Source organism: Rattus norvegicus, chromosome 19, assembly GCF_036323735.1.
Source record: "Rattus norvegicus strain BN/NHsdMcwi chromosome 19, GRCr8, whole genome shotgun sequence".
Lineage (NCBI taxonomy): Eukaryota > Metazoa > Chordata > Mammalia > Rodentia > Muridae > Rattus > Rattus norvegicus.
This window is the reverse complement of record NC_086037.1, coordinates 48823-62971: the sequence shown is the minus strand read 5'-3', so window position 1 is coordinate 62971 and position 14149 is coordinate 48823. Positions and strand designations below refer to the sequence as shown.

Genomic DNA, 14149 nt, shown 5'->3' with positions numbered 1-14149 from the left:
CAGGCTCAGTACACTGAGTCTTCGAAGCACAGAAGTCTTGAGGATGCAGGTCACACTCAAAGCTCCTGCATTTGCCTGTGACATCTTGACTGTGACCTCCTCACAGAAGCACTCTAGGTTCTGTTACAACTTTCTGGCCAGGTATAAGGACAGGGTTCCTGATGTCCCAGACAACCACCAGAGTTCATACTGTGCGTTTCCAGGAAGCCAGAGAGGGAACAGAAGCAGCAGAGGTGATTTTTTTTCCTGCCTCCTGGTCATTAGCTCCTATCACATGTGACCAATCACTTCTCCTACAATGTGAACTTTCACCCACCACATCATGTTCCCCGCCCACATCCTTTTGGTTTAAATTCCTACCTGGGCAAGGTTCGCTGTTTATACTTCCTGTTTGTGAAACTTGGTCATTCTAGCAGCACAGACTCAGAACTGAGAGCTGATCATGCCACGGAACCAACTGCATAGCTGGCTGAATGCTGTGCTCTTTGGGCTGCTGCTTCTTCTTATTCATGTGCAGGGTGAGGCTCACTAAACTGGCAATGGGGAATGACTGGAGTCAGAGCTGCCAAGCCCTGCTTGTCAGAGTTTAGCTTGTGGGAGAGAAGGAATGGGAGGGGCACTGATGGTAAACTTAGATCAGCCATTCTCAACCTGTATGTCCTGGCCATTGGAAAACTCATATATCCGATGACATTAGAAACACTCAACTATAAAATTATTTTACTGCTTCTTTCTTACTGTAATGTTACTCTTGAGTGGTTTCTTAGTTCCTAAGAGCATCAAAAATATGTGTTTTCCAGTGATCATGACCCACAGATTGAAGAATGGCACAATACACAAAAGATGGGAAACATGCTTACCACTTCCCCAACAAAAGCACACATGTTTTGTGGACACACTGGCACTCAGAGGGTCAGAGACATCTAAGACCACTCCCTACTGGGGAAACAATTCAGTGTAAGGAGCTTTGGAGACAGCAGGAGACAATTCTGGGGAAAATAAGAAGGCACTCTTCCCTACTTGGTGTATGTGTATACCAATTATCATAATTTCATGTGACCAAATGGCTCTGAATATGCGATGACTTCTTTGGCTAGGGAAATGTTCTGGTGTACTTCAAAATGGACATAAAAAAGGTTCCTAGCCTGAGGGATAGGGAAGCTCCCACATTCACATGCCTCAGGTGAACTCGGGTTGGGGTTGGATGGGTTCCCTTCTTCTGTGCCCTGGTGACAATGAGACGGGAATCTCACAGTCTGCTGGCAACTGATTACAGAAAACTAACCCTGAAGTATCTTTCCACCAGGTCAGGACTCACCGGAGTCCAGCCCCATCAGGACCACACACACTGGCCAGGTCCAAGGCAAGCTCGACCACGTGAAGGACACTAAAGCTGGTGTCCACACCTTCCTGGGAATTCCCTTTGCCAAGCCTCCTGTAGGACCGCTGCGCTTTGCACCTCCTGAGCCACCTGAGCCATGGAGTGGTGTGAGAGATGCGACCTCACAGCCGGCCATGTAAGTTCTGGACCCAGAGGGTTTCAGGCTCTGGGGGAGACTGTGCTCTGAGTTTTGGGTCATGCCAAAGTGTCTCCTCCATCTCAGCTACACAGAAGTTTTCCCTCTTTGTAGATGAGTGCCTCGTGCATTTTTCTGATGCTGTGCTAAGATTGATTAGAACAACTGTACCATGCTCCTGGATCAGAGTTTCATACTCATAGGGAATAACATGGAGGTATTATGGAGAGAAACAAAGATAAAATTGTTCACACATTCCAGTTAAGCAAAGTGTCCTCTACCACAATGGGGGCATCCCTAGGCATGAGTAAATGTCACCTATTAGGCAGCAAGCACGCTAAATCCAGGAGAATATACTTCAGGTACTTGAGGAGGACAGTAGTGATAGATAATGCTAACCCCATCCTCACAGCCATTGTGAAATCCTATAAGGCCGTGTGCCATTGACTAGGGAACAAATAGATGTAATTATCCTCTGGAGACACTTCAGACAAGCGAAGTTCCCTGAGAGTCTGCACACATGACAAGGGACTACTCACCACCCTTTAGGGCAGCAGCATTGTCTATTGAATCCTTTAGAAGCTCCGGAAGTCCAACACTCCAATATGGGGATCTTAGTTTGTTTTCTGTTGCTGTAATAAAGTACCAACAAAAACAAGTTAAAGGAGAAAGCAACTATTAGAGGCTCCAGATTACAATCCATCATGGGGGTGGGGAGGAAAGACAGTGAAACAAAACTATAGGAGCTGATCACATCACAGCCATACCCAGTGTCTTGGTTAGAGTTTTACTGCTGTGAACAGACGCCATGAACATGGCAAGACTTATAAAGGACAACATTCATTTACTTTTATTTTTTTAAAGATTTATCTATTTATTGCAAAGCACACTGCAGCTGTCTTCAGAAAGACCAGAGGAGGGCATCAGATCTCATTACAGATGGTTGTGAGCCACCGTGTGGTTGCTGGGATTTGAACTCAGGACCTCTGGAAGAGCAGTCAGTGCTCTTAACCACTATGGAGCTGACTTACAGGTTCAGAGGTTCAGTCCAGTATCATTAAGGTGGGAACATGGCAGCATCTAGGCAGACACAGTGCAGGAGGAGCTGAGAGCTCTACATCTTCATCTGAAGGTTGCTAGCAGAATACTGACTTCCAGGCAGCTAGGGTGAGGGTCTTAAAGCCCACACCCACAGTGACACACCTGCTCCAACAGGGCCACAATTTCTAATAGTGCCACTCCCTGGGCCAAGCATATACAAGCCATGACATCCAGGAACAGAGACAAGAAAATACTTGCATGACTGCTAATGCTTGACTTGCTTTTCTCATACAATTCAATGAATGTCACTGCAGACAGCCAATCATTTCCAACAACTACTAGTCTCTCTATCCCAGACTTACAAAGACTAAAATCCAGGCCCTACCTAACTGGCAGCCTCCCCAGATATCTGGCTCCACCCCAGCTGTCATAGAGCTTGTGGCCTTTACCTTACTTGGACTTTAGAGACTTTGTGTTCACAAACACCATGAGGATCTTCAGCTGAACATGGCTGAGATCAAATCTCCAGACTCACATTACTCACCATCCATGTCTTGGAATATCTGTTTGCTATTTTCAAAGGTGTCTGCAAAATCTTGATATTCTGGATGAAGTAGGCCTGCTGGATATGAAAATGATACTGTCTTCCATTTCTATGTCTGAGGACTGCCTGTATCTCAATGTCTATGCACCAGCCCATGCCCGTGAGGGCTCTAACCTGCCTGTGAGTGTCAGGCCATGGTCAGCTATGGGAGAGGGCATTTTGTCAAGATGGTTAGAAGGGACAAAGGAAACCTGAGTTCCATTGCAGGGTGGACCCTGATGAAAGTCTTAGCTTACTTGGGTCACAGAAGGCCATCTCAGCCACACAATGCAGCTGAAAACTGAGTATGGAACACAGAGCCATCAAAGGCTCTTCAATAAAACCAGAAATCATTCTACAACCTGTGCTCTGCAGAAGCACTTAGGGGTTCAAGACCTCAACTCTGAGGCCACACAAATTTATACATTTATGTTTCTGTTGTGACTATGAGAATTGGTGATCCTTTCAATTTTTAATTTAGAGAGATATCCATAGACACACTCCTCTTTGTTCCACTGTGAAGAGTCTGAGTAATGATGATGTTCCTCTATGTAGAGAGCCATGAATTCAAACTGAGACACATGGTGGGATGGGGACCAGAAGTACACTAATGGGCATACTAGAGGTCCCTGGCTGTGGCCAAGGCCCTGAAATCCTAGGGATTTTTATATATTTTGGTAGCTACACAGAGACACAGAAGTGGATATTCTAGTAAGCAGATCAGAGAGCTTGGACAGGTTAGGACTTTCCTGGCATCTCCCTTGACTTCTCCAGGTGATGGTGTGGATCCACGGAGGTGCGCTGGTTGTAGGAATGGCTTCCATGTATGATGGATCTCTATTGACAGTCAATGAGGACTTGGTGGTTGTCACTATTCAGTATCGTCTGGGTGTCCTGGGCTTTTTCAGGTAAGGCCATTACTGGGCAATGGTAGCTAATCAGACCCTAGACAGCCTTTTGATCCATGTATCTTCCACTTCTCAGCACTGGAGATGAGCACGCCAGAGGCAACTGGGGATACCTGGACCAAGTGGCTGCCCTACGTTGGGTCCAGCAGAATATCGCCCATTTTGGAGGCAACCCTAACCGTGTCACTATCTTTGGCGAGTCTGCAGGTGGCACAAGTGTGTCTTCACATGTTATATCCCCCATGTCTCAAGGGCTCTTCCATGGTGCCATCATGGAGAGTGGAGTGGCCCTGCTGCCTGACCTTATCTCTGAAACCTCTGAAACGGTCTCCACTGTAAGTGTCCTCAGCCCTGCTGCCTCCGTCTTTATACTCTGGTACTCCACTGTTCTGTTCAGTGGGGAAATAGAGTCTTTCCAATAATTTCTAAGAAACTCGGGGGTTACCATCTGCTTGCATCTACTTCATACTGGATGAGTATGCTATCTGTCCATGAACTATAGTCCTTGCAGTTTCCACCATTGGCAAAAATAAGTCCGCATGTGTTTGGAAGCTGGTTCACTGATTTTTAAAACTGCTTGGAGTGCAAGCGTGAGGTGATTAGGTTCAAATCCCAAGAACACACAAAGGGCTTGAGACAGTAACACGTATCCGAAATTCTCATGTTATTCTGGTTAGGTGAGAGGCAGAGAATCCTTGGATGTTCACAGACTGGCTCATTGGGATAGGCATCAATAAAACAAGAAGTCACCCTGTCAAATAAAGAGGCAGTGAAGACTGAGACTTTGCCCTCTAACCTTCATGTAGGGACCTTTAGAAAATTATAGTTTCCCCAATACATGAAACACAGAAAGATAGGTAAAGAAAACAAAGCTACCCTAAACATGTGCAAGTAGAGTCCTGCTTGCTGGCTGTCACTTTGAGCAATAGGACAATGGGAACATTTATTTATTCCAACCCACACAAAACACACTATAGTGTTGGCAGTAGACACAACAGCATCAAATTGGATTGAGAACAGTTCTTCTTGCCTCATTTCCTTTGCAGACAGTGGCCAAGCTCTCTGGATGTGAGGCTATGGACTCAGAGGCCCTGGTGCGCTGCCTGAGAGCGAAGAGTGGAGCAGAGATTCTGGTCATTAACAAGGTTGGAATAATTATCTGGAAGAACGTGGTCTACATGATGTGGGATTCTGAATCAAATACCTTATCTTTATGCCTTTGTGTTCTTTCAGTTCTGTGTGCAAAATGAATATCAAGATAGACTTATCTAAGTGTAGATTCTCTTCCAGGGTGAGCAGATCACACTGAAACCAGTGAGAAATGAGAAAAAGGTGGAGGTGATTCAGTGGACATCAGGGTATTTATTTCATTAACTTTCAGCATTGACCTTTAATGCCACTCAGGTCTTCAAGATGATCCCCGCTGTGGTGGATGGAGAGTTCCTACCCAGGCATCCCAAAGAGCTGTTGGCATCTGAGGATTTTCACCCTGTCCCCAGCATCATTGGTGTTAACACAGATGAGTACTGTTGCACCATTCCTATGGTGAGGCACAGTTCCAATCCTCTGGGAGCCTGGAGAGTATATGAATGCTAATCGATAGAAACTCAATAAATCTTTAATCCAAGTCCATCAGATGCCACACTTAAGACTGCCTTCTGCCTCCCAGGTCATGGGCACTGCTCAAATAATAAAGGAGCTATCCAGAGAGAACCTGCAGGCTGTTCTAAAGGATACAGCAGCACAAATGGTGAGATACCTCAGGTCCTTGCCACATAGAGGGGTCTCTCATATATCCTTTTCAGACAGCATCTCTAGTAATAAAATCAGTGCATATGGTGATTCTGTGTGAGGTCCTCAGACCCTATGTCATCCCAGCCCCATTCTCCCAAATAGCAACTGAACCTATACTATGCTTAACCATATTGTTCTGGATCTCTTTGGTGTAGATGCTTCCTCCTGAGTGTGGTGACCTGCTCATGGAAGAGTACATGGGGAACACTGATGATTCCCAGACCCTACAAATACAGTACACAGAGATGATGGGAGACTTCCTGTTTGTGATCCCTGCACTCCAAGTAGCACACTTTCAGCGTGAGTACATCTGTGTCAAGGCTGATTGCAGTAGTTCAGAAATGAGGGTCGTGGATGAACGCTGTGGAGCAGTGTGGTACCCAGGTCTCCTCATGTCTAATTTAAGAGAGTTAAATCTTTCTACAGAGAAGAAAATGTGTTGCTCACACTCTATCGACCTAACAAAACCATTCAGCTGGGAAGGCCATGAGCACTGATGAGTCAAGGACTTTTCATTGGCTAGTGCTCCAGCCTGGGGTTCATTCTCCCATTTACCTTCTAGGTGACTTTTTATCAAGGTATCTTGTTACCAAATATTTGTCAGAAACACTTCACGTAAGAGATAACTAAGTCACTCTTTGTCCCGTCTCCAGGTTCCCATGCCCCTGTCTACTTCTATGAGTTCCAACATGCACCCAGCTATTTCAAGAATGTCAGGCCACCCCACGTGAAGGCTGACCATGCTGATGAGGTTCCTTTTGTCTTTGGGTCCTTCTTTTCGGGCATGAAACGTGAGTCTTCATTTCTTTTCTAGAACTGAATGAGGTCCCAGATGACCTTCCTGCAGGGGCTCCTGATTTTCCAGTCCATTTTAGAAAACCTAAGTTATGGAAGAGGGAAAAGAATTAAATGTGTACCATCTAATGGCCTCAAAACCGCGCCCAGACTAGAATCTGCACCCTTCCCAGTCTAGCCTGTGATGGAGGAGTTAGAAATTTGCATTGATCTTGGATTCTGGATAATGAAGAAGGGAGGCAACAAAGCCAATAGTTTGGGGTCAGACAGCAGCTGAAATGATGCGCGTGAAGTTGACAGTTGCATGAGGTGGCATACACTTTGCATTTCTCATGACTTCAGTTGACTTCACTGAGGAGGAGAGGCTGCTGAGCAGGAGGATGATGAAGTACTGGGCCAACTTTGCAAGACAGGGGTAAGAACACACCTCTCAACCTTACAAGTGGGTCCCTATCTAGGGCTTCTTTTTGGATGGTCACCTTCTAGCATGCATGAACCTTCCACCACATGATAGAGTCTTTTCTACATAGTAACTCATTTATACATATATTTTGATATGTTATAAGTGTCGCATACTAGTTATCTCACGGTGGCCTAGCTTGTGGGCTACAGTGCTATGGTACTGTTCTTTAGATCTTACCTTTTAGGGGGAGACATAAAACAGGTCAGGTAGTCTCCCCTAAATGAAGCAGAAACTCGTGAGTGACACTTGTATGCACATATTGGGACACCCATCCCATCAGACCCCTTAGTTGGTGTTCTAAATTTTCCATTATCCTGACCCAAAACATAGGATCAGGCTTTGGATGAGTGTTCTTTTCTGGGTGGCATATCCACAGGAACCCCAACAGCGAGGGTCTACCCTACTGGCCTGCATTGGACCACGATGAGCAGTACCTGCAGTTGGACACCCATCCTGCTGTGGACCGAGCCCTGAAGGCCAGAAGGCTGCAGTTCTGGACCAAGACTCTGCCCCAGAAGATTGAGGAGCTAAATGGAGCTCAGAAAAACCATGCAGAGCTGTAGTGTCTGGTGAAAGGAACAGAGTGTGGGAGTGAGGGCAGGTGGGATCATTCTGAGTTTCAAAGTCTAATTTTTTGTTCCAACACTCAGAATCCTTTCCAATCCCAATATTTTCCCTTTCCAACATGAATGAGAAGCCCTCCATGTGTTACTCTTTATTCTTCCGAGCAAACTTTAATTGGACTCAATAAAAGTTCCCATAATAGTGTGGATATATGAATCCTAAGTACCCAGATCATCTTTAACCCTTCACTGAAACTAGGCTCCTTCTTCCTTCTTTCCTTCCTTCATTCCTTCTTTTTTCCTTTCATCCTTCCTTCCTTCTTTCCATGACCTTCTTCCCATTCTCACTCTCCTACTTCCAAGTGCAAGAGCCTCTTCAAAAGAAGCAGATGCTTCAGGGACTGTTGATTGAAGGAGATTGACTGCATCAAAATCCTGTATCCTCTCTTGCAAGTTTATGTTTTCTCATATTTGTAACTGACCACAGGAAACCTGATTTCTCTAAGCCCTATTGCCTTCAAAATGCTGTTCCCAAAAGATTATAAACTACAAACTGCACTCACAGCATCAGTGTTCTCAAATGTTTGAAGGCTGAGACAAAAGTATTACAGAAGCTTGGGGCATGATAACAAGACCCACCACTCTGAAGCAAAACAAAAATCATAACCAGTACCTTACAACAACAGTAACAAATTTGCAGTCTTATAGATTGGGAAATTCAGGGTCAAGATGCCCACAGATTTGCTGTGTAATGAGAAACAGTTCTCTGGGAAATCAGTTTCAAGGATTACTGCTTGTGCCCTCTCCTGGTAGGAAGTGTAAACAAGACCATTACAAGGATAATATTAAGTCCTTGCTGACTTGAAATGGGGGCAGGGAAGACCTTCCTTTCAGTGAGACTGACCATGTATGATGTGTCCATTCTATAAGAACAGCATTGATTGAAGTTCCTACTGCCAGCATGCCTCTGCTTATCAGCTCTGTAGACGCACACTAAGTGGGTGTGAAATATGTTTGAGACTTTTAATAATTTTAAATAGCTTGAGTGTGGATTAATTTTATGGTGTTGGAGATTGGTCTTAGGACTTGTGCATGTTGGACCATGGTTCCACTCAAGAACCTCAGACTACTGTGGGTCATTCAAATGAAATTGAATTAATCTCTTTTAGGTGTCTGGTTTAACGAATCTGAGAAAATTCTAAGGCATATACCTCCCACCAAATCAGATTTAGAACATTCACCAGTCCCATACTTCCCAGAGGGCATCCCTTGAGCCCTTTGGCTGCCATTCACTGCCATTAATTCTGTTTCAAAGTAAACATGGCATTGCTTTACATTACTGTCCTGGGACTTGCTTCTAATCCAATATAAATAGAATGTTTTGTGACTTGTTAGGCCACTTCACATAATGTTTTTGTTTCCCTTTATGGTGGAGTGTCATCCAAGTGTGCACACAACACATTTTATCCACTTACTTGTCTATGCACAACCATTGTCCTTGTTCATTAGTTCTTCTTTCTGTAGACACTGTTTCTGTATAGACCAGGAGAGTCTTGAACACTTGACCTCACTGTCTTGGCCCCTCAGTGGTTGGATTACAGGTTAAATTATAGGATTATAGGGACACCCATCCTAGGTTTGGATTGTAATAAACCATATGGAAATCATCACACATGATTTTATGTGCTCTCATTGTTCTATTGCTGGTTTTACAATGTAGAGCAGAATTGCTATGTCATGAGACACGTGTGTTAAACATTTAAAGAAGTTGTAAGGCTAGGGATATAGCAGGAGTAGACAGCTTGCTCTGCATGAACAAAACCCTGGGTACCACAAAAAGCAAAAGGAAACCAGATCAGATGGCATAAGCTTGAAATCCTAGCTACTCAGAAAGCTGAAGTCAGAGATCACAAGACTTGCCTGAGCTATACAGCAAGCTCCTGGAAAAACTGGAAATTTTAGTTGTGTTCCATCTCCACAGAAAAGGTACAAAAAATGGCTGTTATGGGTGGTGGTGGACATCTTTAATCTAGCACTCTGAAGTCAGAAGCAGGTGGATCTCTGAGTTCCAGCCAGCCTGGTCTACAGAGGGAGTTCCAAGACAGCCAGGGCTACACAGAGAAAACCTGTTTTGGGGGTGGGGAGTACAAAAACATCATAAAATTCTAATTTGTCTCAGTGGGTTATTAACAAAGTGGAGGAGGAGGAGGAGGAAGAGGAAGAAGAAGAGGAATAGAATAACAGTAGCAGCTAGAAATAATTTTTAAAAAGTGGTGGTGGGTGCGTGGTCTTGGAAGTGATGGGAGATATGTAGGCATACATGTGACACATTGTTTTTGTTTATGAAGTTATGAAGAGAAAAAATATCAAGCTTCTAGGAATATAGCTCAATGGTAGAGGACCTATCTCACATGTGTAAAACTCGAAATCCAATTCTCTGTGCCCTCTTGAAAAGTTTTGGGGTAATTGTCTACATCAGAGCTGGTCGAGTGTCAAATTTCCATGTCCATTTTTTGTCAACTACCAAGCTTTCTCACAAATACAAATGACTTCTAACACATCTGATAAGACCCGTCCTAGCTGCCTCCATCACTTCAAGTTGCCATAAGAAATGGACATAAGCTGCCAGCTAGTTCAGTCCTGGGATGGATGTCTGTGCTTCAGCTCCTTGAAAGACTGACCCAGGAAGGTTGAGCTCAGAAGCTAAAGGGCTATCCATTCTACATGCATGCATTGCATTTCAATAATATATGCTATGTACATGTGTGAATATGTATGTATCATAACACATATGGCTTATAAACAATAGAAATGTGTTCATAGTTGTGGAGACCACAAAGCTCAAGGTTGAGATACCAGCATATGTACTATGTGATGAGGGCTGGCTCTCTTTGCCAAAGAGTGAACCTGTGTCTTCAACTGGGCAGATGGGATAAATAATGGTGTTGAAGATCTGGACACTTCGTGTTCATGTATGAAACTACCAAAGAATAAATAAAACCCCAAGGTTATGGGAGTATAGCTCAGTGGTAGAGTGCTTATCTAGAGTGTGCAAGACTCTTTATCCAATTCTCTATACTGGCTTTTTTAGATCTCCTGTGACAACTCCTAAAGACCCATGTCTTAGTTAGGGTTTTACTGTTGTGAACAGACACCATGACCAAGGCAACTCTTATAAGGACAACTTTTAATTGAGGCTGGCTTACAGGTTCAGAGGTTCAGTCCAGTACCATCAAGGCGGGAGCATGGCAGCATCCAGACAGACACAGTGCAGGAGGAGGTGAGAGCTCTGCATCTTCATGTGAAGGTTGTTAGCAGAATTCTGGCTGCCAGGCAGCTAGGATGAGGCCATTAACACCCACATCTACTGCCACAGGGCCACACCTTCTAATAGTGCCACTCCCTGGGATGAGCATATGTAAGCCATTACAACACAATTCTTACTAACATCCCATTAGAACCAGCTTTCACCATGGGCATGTGAAGCATAAATGCTCAGAACATAGCACATAGAGGTTCCCATATCAACCATCAAGGTTGTGAACAATTGAAAATATCCCTCCCTCAACCCCCCTCACTACTTGAACCCCCTATCTCAGTCCCTCATTCATCCATAATTATCTATTATATTTCTCTTTCCTAATGAGATCAATTCATTCCCTCTAGTTCCTTACTCTATACCTACCCTTTCTGGTTCTATGAACTGCAGCTTGGTTATCATTGACTTAACAGCTCATGTACATGTACAAGCAAATACATACTATATTTACCAATCTGGATTGGAGACACCTCATTGGAGATGTTTTTCTTACTTCTATTTATTTGCCTGCAATTTTCATGATGTCATATATTTTAACAGCTGAATAATACTTCATTGTGTAAACATGCCACATCTTTAGTATTCATTTGTTGAGGGACATCTGGGTTGCTTCCAATTTCTGAATATTCTGAAAATGATTGAGCAAGTGTCTCTCTGGTAGGAAATGCATAGCTGGATCATAAAGTAGATCTGTTCCCATCTTCCTGAGGATCTGCCATACTGATTTCCATAGTGGCTGTACAAGCTTGCATTTCCACCAGCAATGAATGTGTGTTCCTCTTACTCCATATCCTCACCGGCATGAGCTGTCACTTGCCTTGTTAAGCTTAGCCGTTTTCACAGATGTAAGATGAAATCTCACCGTAGTCTTGATTTGCATTTCCATGATGGCTAAGGATACCGAAGATTTTTAAAAGTGTTTCTCAGCCACTTAAATTTCTTCTATTGAGAAGTCTTTGCTTAGGTCCATATCCCACTTTAATTGGATTATTTGTTTTCTTGATATCTAATTTCTTGAATTCTTTATATATTTTGAATATTAGCTCTCTGTCAAATGTAAGGTTGGTTAAAAAGAAAATTTATTCCATTCTGAAGGCTCCTATTTTGTCCAATTGATGGTGCCTTTTGCCTTACTAAAGTCTTTTAGTTTCATGAATTCCTATTTGTTAATTGTTAATTTTAGTGCTAATGATCTGTTCAAAAGTCGTTTCCTGTACCAATGAGTTCAAGGCTATTCCCCACTTTCTCTTCTATCAGGTTCAGTGTATCTGCTTTTATATTGAGGTCTTTGAGCCATTAGGAGTTGATTTTTATTCCGGGTAATAAACCTGTATCTGTTTAAATTTTTCTACATGTGGTCACACAGCACCATTTATTGAAGGTGCTATCTTATTTCCAGTGTGTACTTCTGACCTCTCAGTCAAAAATAAGGTGTCCGTATGTGTATGCATTTGTCTTGGTCTTCAGTTTAATTCTTGGTCTTGAGTTGAACAGTGTGTGGTGATGCCTCCAGCAATTCTTTTATTACTCAGGAGTGATTTAGGAGTCAGGTTTTTGTGTTCAGTTTGAAGCTGTAAATTATCCTTTCCTGTTCTGTGAAGAATTGTGCTGGAATTTTGGTGAGGGTTGCATTGAATCTGTAGATTCCTTTTCGTAGGATGGTCCTTTTTACTATGTTAATCCTACTGAATCATGATCTTGATACATTTTTCCATTTTCTGATATGTTCTTCACTCTCTTTCTTCAATCACCTGAAGTTTTGTCACATAAATCTGTCATTTGTTGGGTAGGAGTTACCTGAAGATATTTTATATGATTTGAGGCTATTGTGAAATGTATTTCCCTGATTTCTTTCTCAGTCCATTTGTCTTTTGTACATAAGAGGGGGACTGATTTTTGTGAGTTAATTTTGTATCCAGCTTGTAGTGAAAATTTTGGTTTCTTTTAAAAGCCAGTTATGTTATGTTAATGTGTGTTTTTTTTAAATCCCAGGTATGGGATATGGGACTGCTTCAGTTTGTCCACAGCCATTAACTATGATTACCTCAAACTCTAGAAGGGGCATGATCTTTGCCAGCTGCAGATAGTTTAATTCTGGGAACTCAGAAGAGGGTCTAAGTGCCAGAGGCCTGAGAAAGCGGGGATCACACTTGGCAGCTGCTTCTCCCTCTGCTCTTGCCTCCACTACTGTTTCATTTGCTATTGCTGGATTGCTGGATTGCTGGATTGCTGGATTGTTGATTTGATGGTTTGCTGGATTGCTGGTTTGCCTTTTCTTTCTCTCCTACATAGGGTTGGGAAGTGTGGAAGAAACTAGGGTGGAATAAGGGTTGGAAGGGAGGTAAAGGATAAGAACCCAGTAAAATAATAAGCAAATATGCCAACATGAGCTACTTTGCTGAAAGTGTTTATCAGCTGTAGAAGTTTCCTGGTGGAATTTTCAGGTCACTTATCATATCATCTGAAAATACAGGTACTTTGACCTCTTCCTTTTCAATCCGATCTCCTTCAATCGATTCTCTTCTCGATCTCCTTCCATTGTCTTATTGCTCTAGCTCAGACTTTAAGTACTATACTGAATATGTATAGGGAGAGTGGGTGACCTTGTCTTTTTCCTGATTCTATTGGACTTGCTTTGAATTCTTCTCCATTTAAGGTGGCATGGGCTATGGCCTTGCTGAAAACTTTTTGTTTTTGGGGTGTATCTGTAATCTCTTCAGTACTTTTATTATGAAGGGATATTGGGTTTTTGTCAAAGTTCTTTTCTGCTTTTAAGGAGATGATCATGTGTGGTTTTTTAGGTTGTTTATACCATCCTTACATCTCTGACATGAGGCCTTCTTGATTATAGTGGATGATATTTTTTATGTATTCTTGGATTTGGTTTTCAAGTAATCTATTGAGGATTGTTTTGCATCTGTGTTTATAAGAAAAATTGATCTGTTACTCTCTTCCCTTTTTGGGTCTTTATGTGATTTGAGTATTAGTGTAACCATGGGTTTGTAAAATGAATTGGACAGTGTTTCTATTTTGTGAAATAATTTGAGGAGTATTGGCACTAACTCTTCTTTAAAAGCCTGGTAGAATTCCCCAGTACATCTGGCTCTGGTCTTCTTTTGGTTGAAAGATTTTTAATGACTGTTTCCATTTCTCTAGGGGTTATATA

General features: G+C 42.9%; 1 protein-coding gene across 1 annotated transcript; it reads left to right on the top strand.

Annotated features, from left to right (window-relative positions):
* The first annotated feature begins 393 nt into the window (after positions 1-393).
* Ces2 (carboxylesterase 2) lies at positions 394-7886 on the top strand. The gene is made up of 12 exons (NM_001190369.1): positions 394-518; positions 1307-1517; positions 3141-3282; positions 3916-4049; positions 4126-4384; positions 5096-5194; positions 5454-5594; positions 5719-5799; positions 5999-6143; positions 6497-6634; positions 6981-7053; positions 7478-7886. The coding sequence occupies exons 1-12, from the start codon at positions 443-445 to the stop codon at positions 7662-7664; spliced, it is 1686 nt and encodes a 561-aa protein (NP_001177298.1). The 5' UTR covers positions 394-442; the 3' UTR covers positions 7665-7886.
* The last annotated feature ends 6263 nt before the right edge of the window (positions 7887-14149 follow it).

Coding starts and splice junctions, on each gene's coding strand:
- Ces2 (NM_001190369.1), top strand. CDS start 443: ATGCCACGGAACCAACTGCATAGCTGGCTGAATGCTGTGCTCTTTGGG. Junction 1,518..3,140: donor GCGACCTCACAGCCGGCCAT/GTAAGTTCTGGA, acceptor CTATTTTCAAAG/GTGTCTGCAAAATCTTGATA. Junction 4,050..4,125: donor GGTGTCCTGGGCTTTTTCAG/GTAAGGCCATTA, acceptor TCCACTTCTCAG/CACTGGAGATGAGCACGCCA.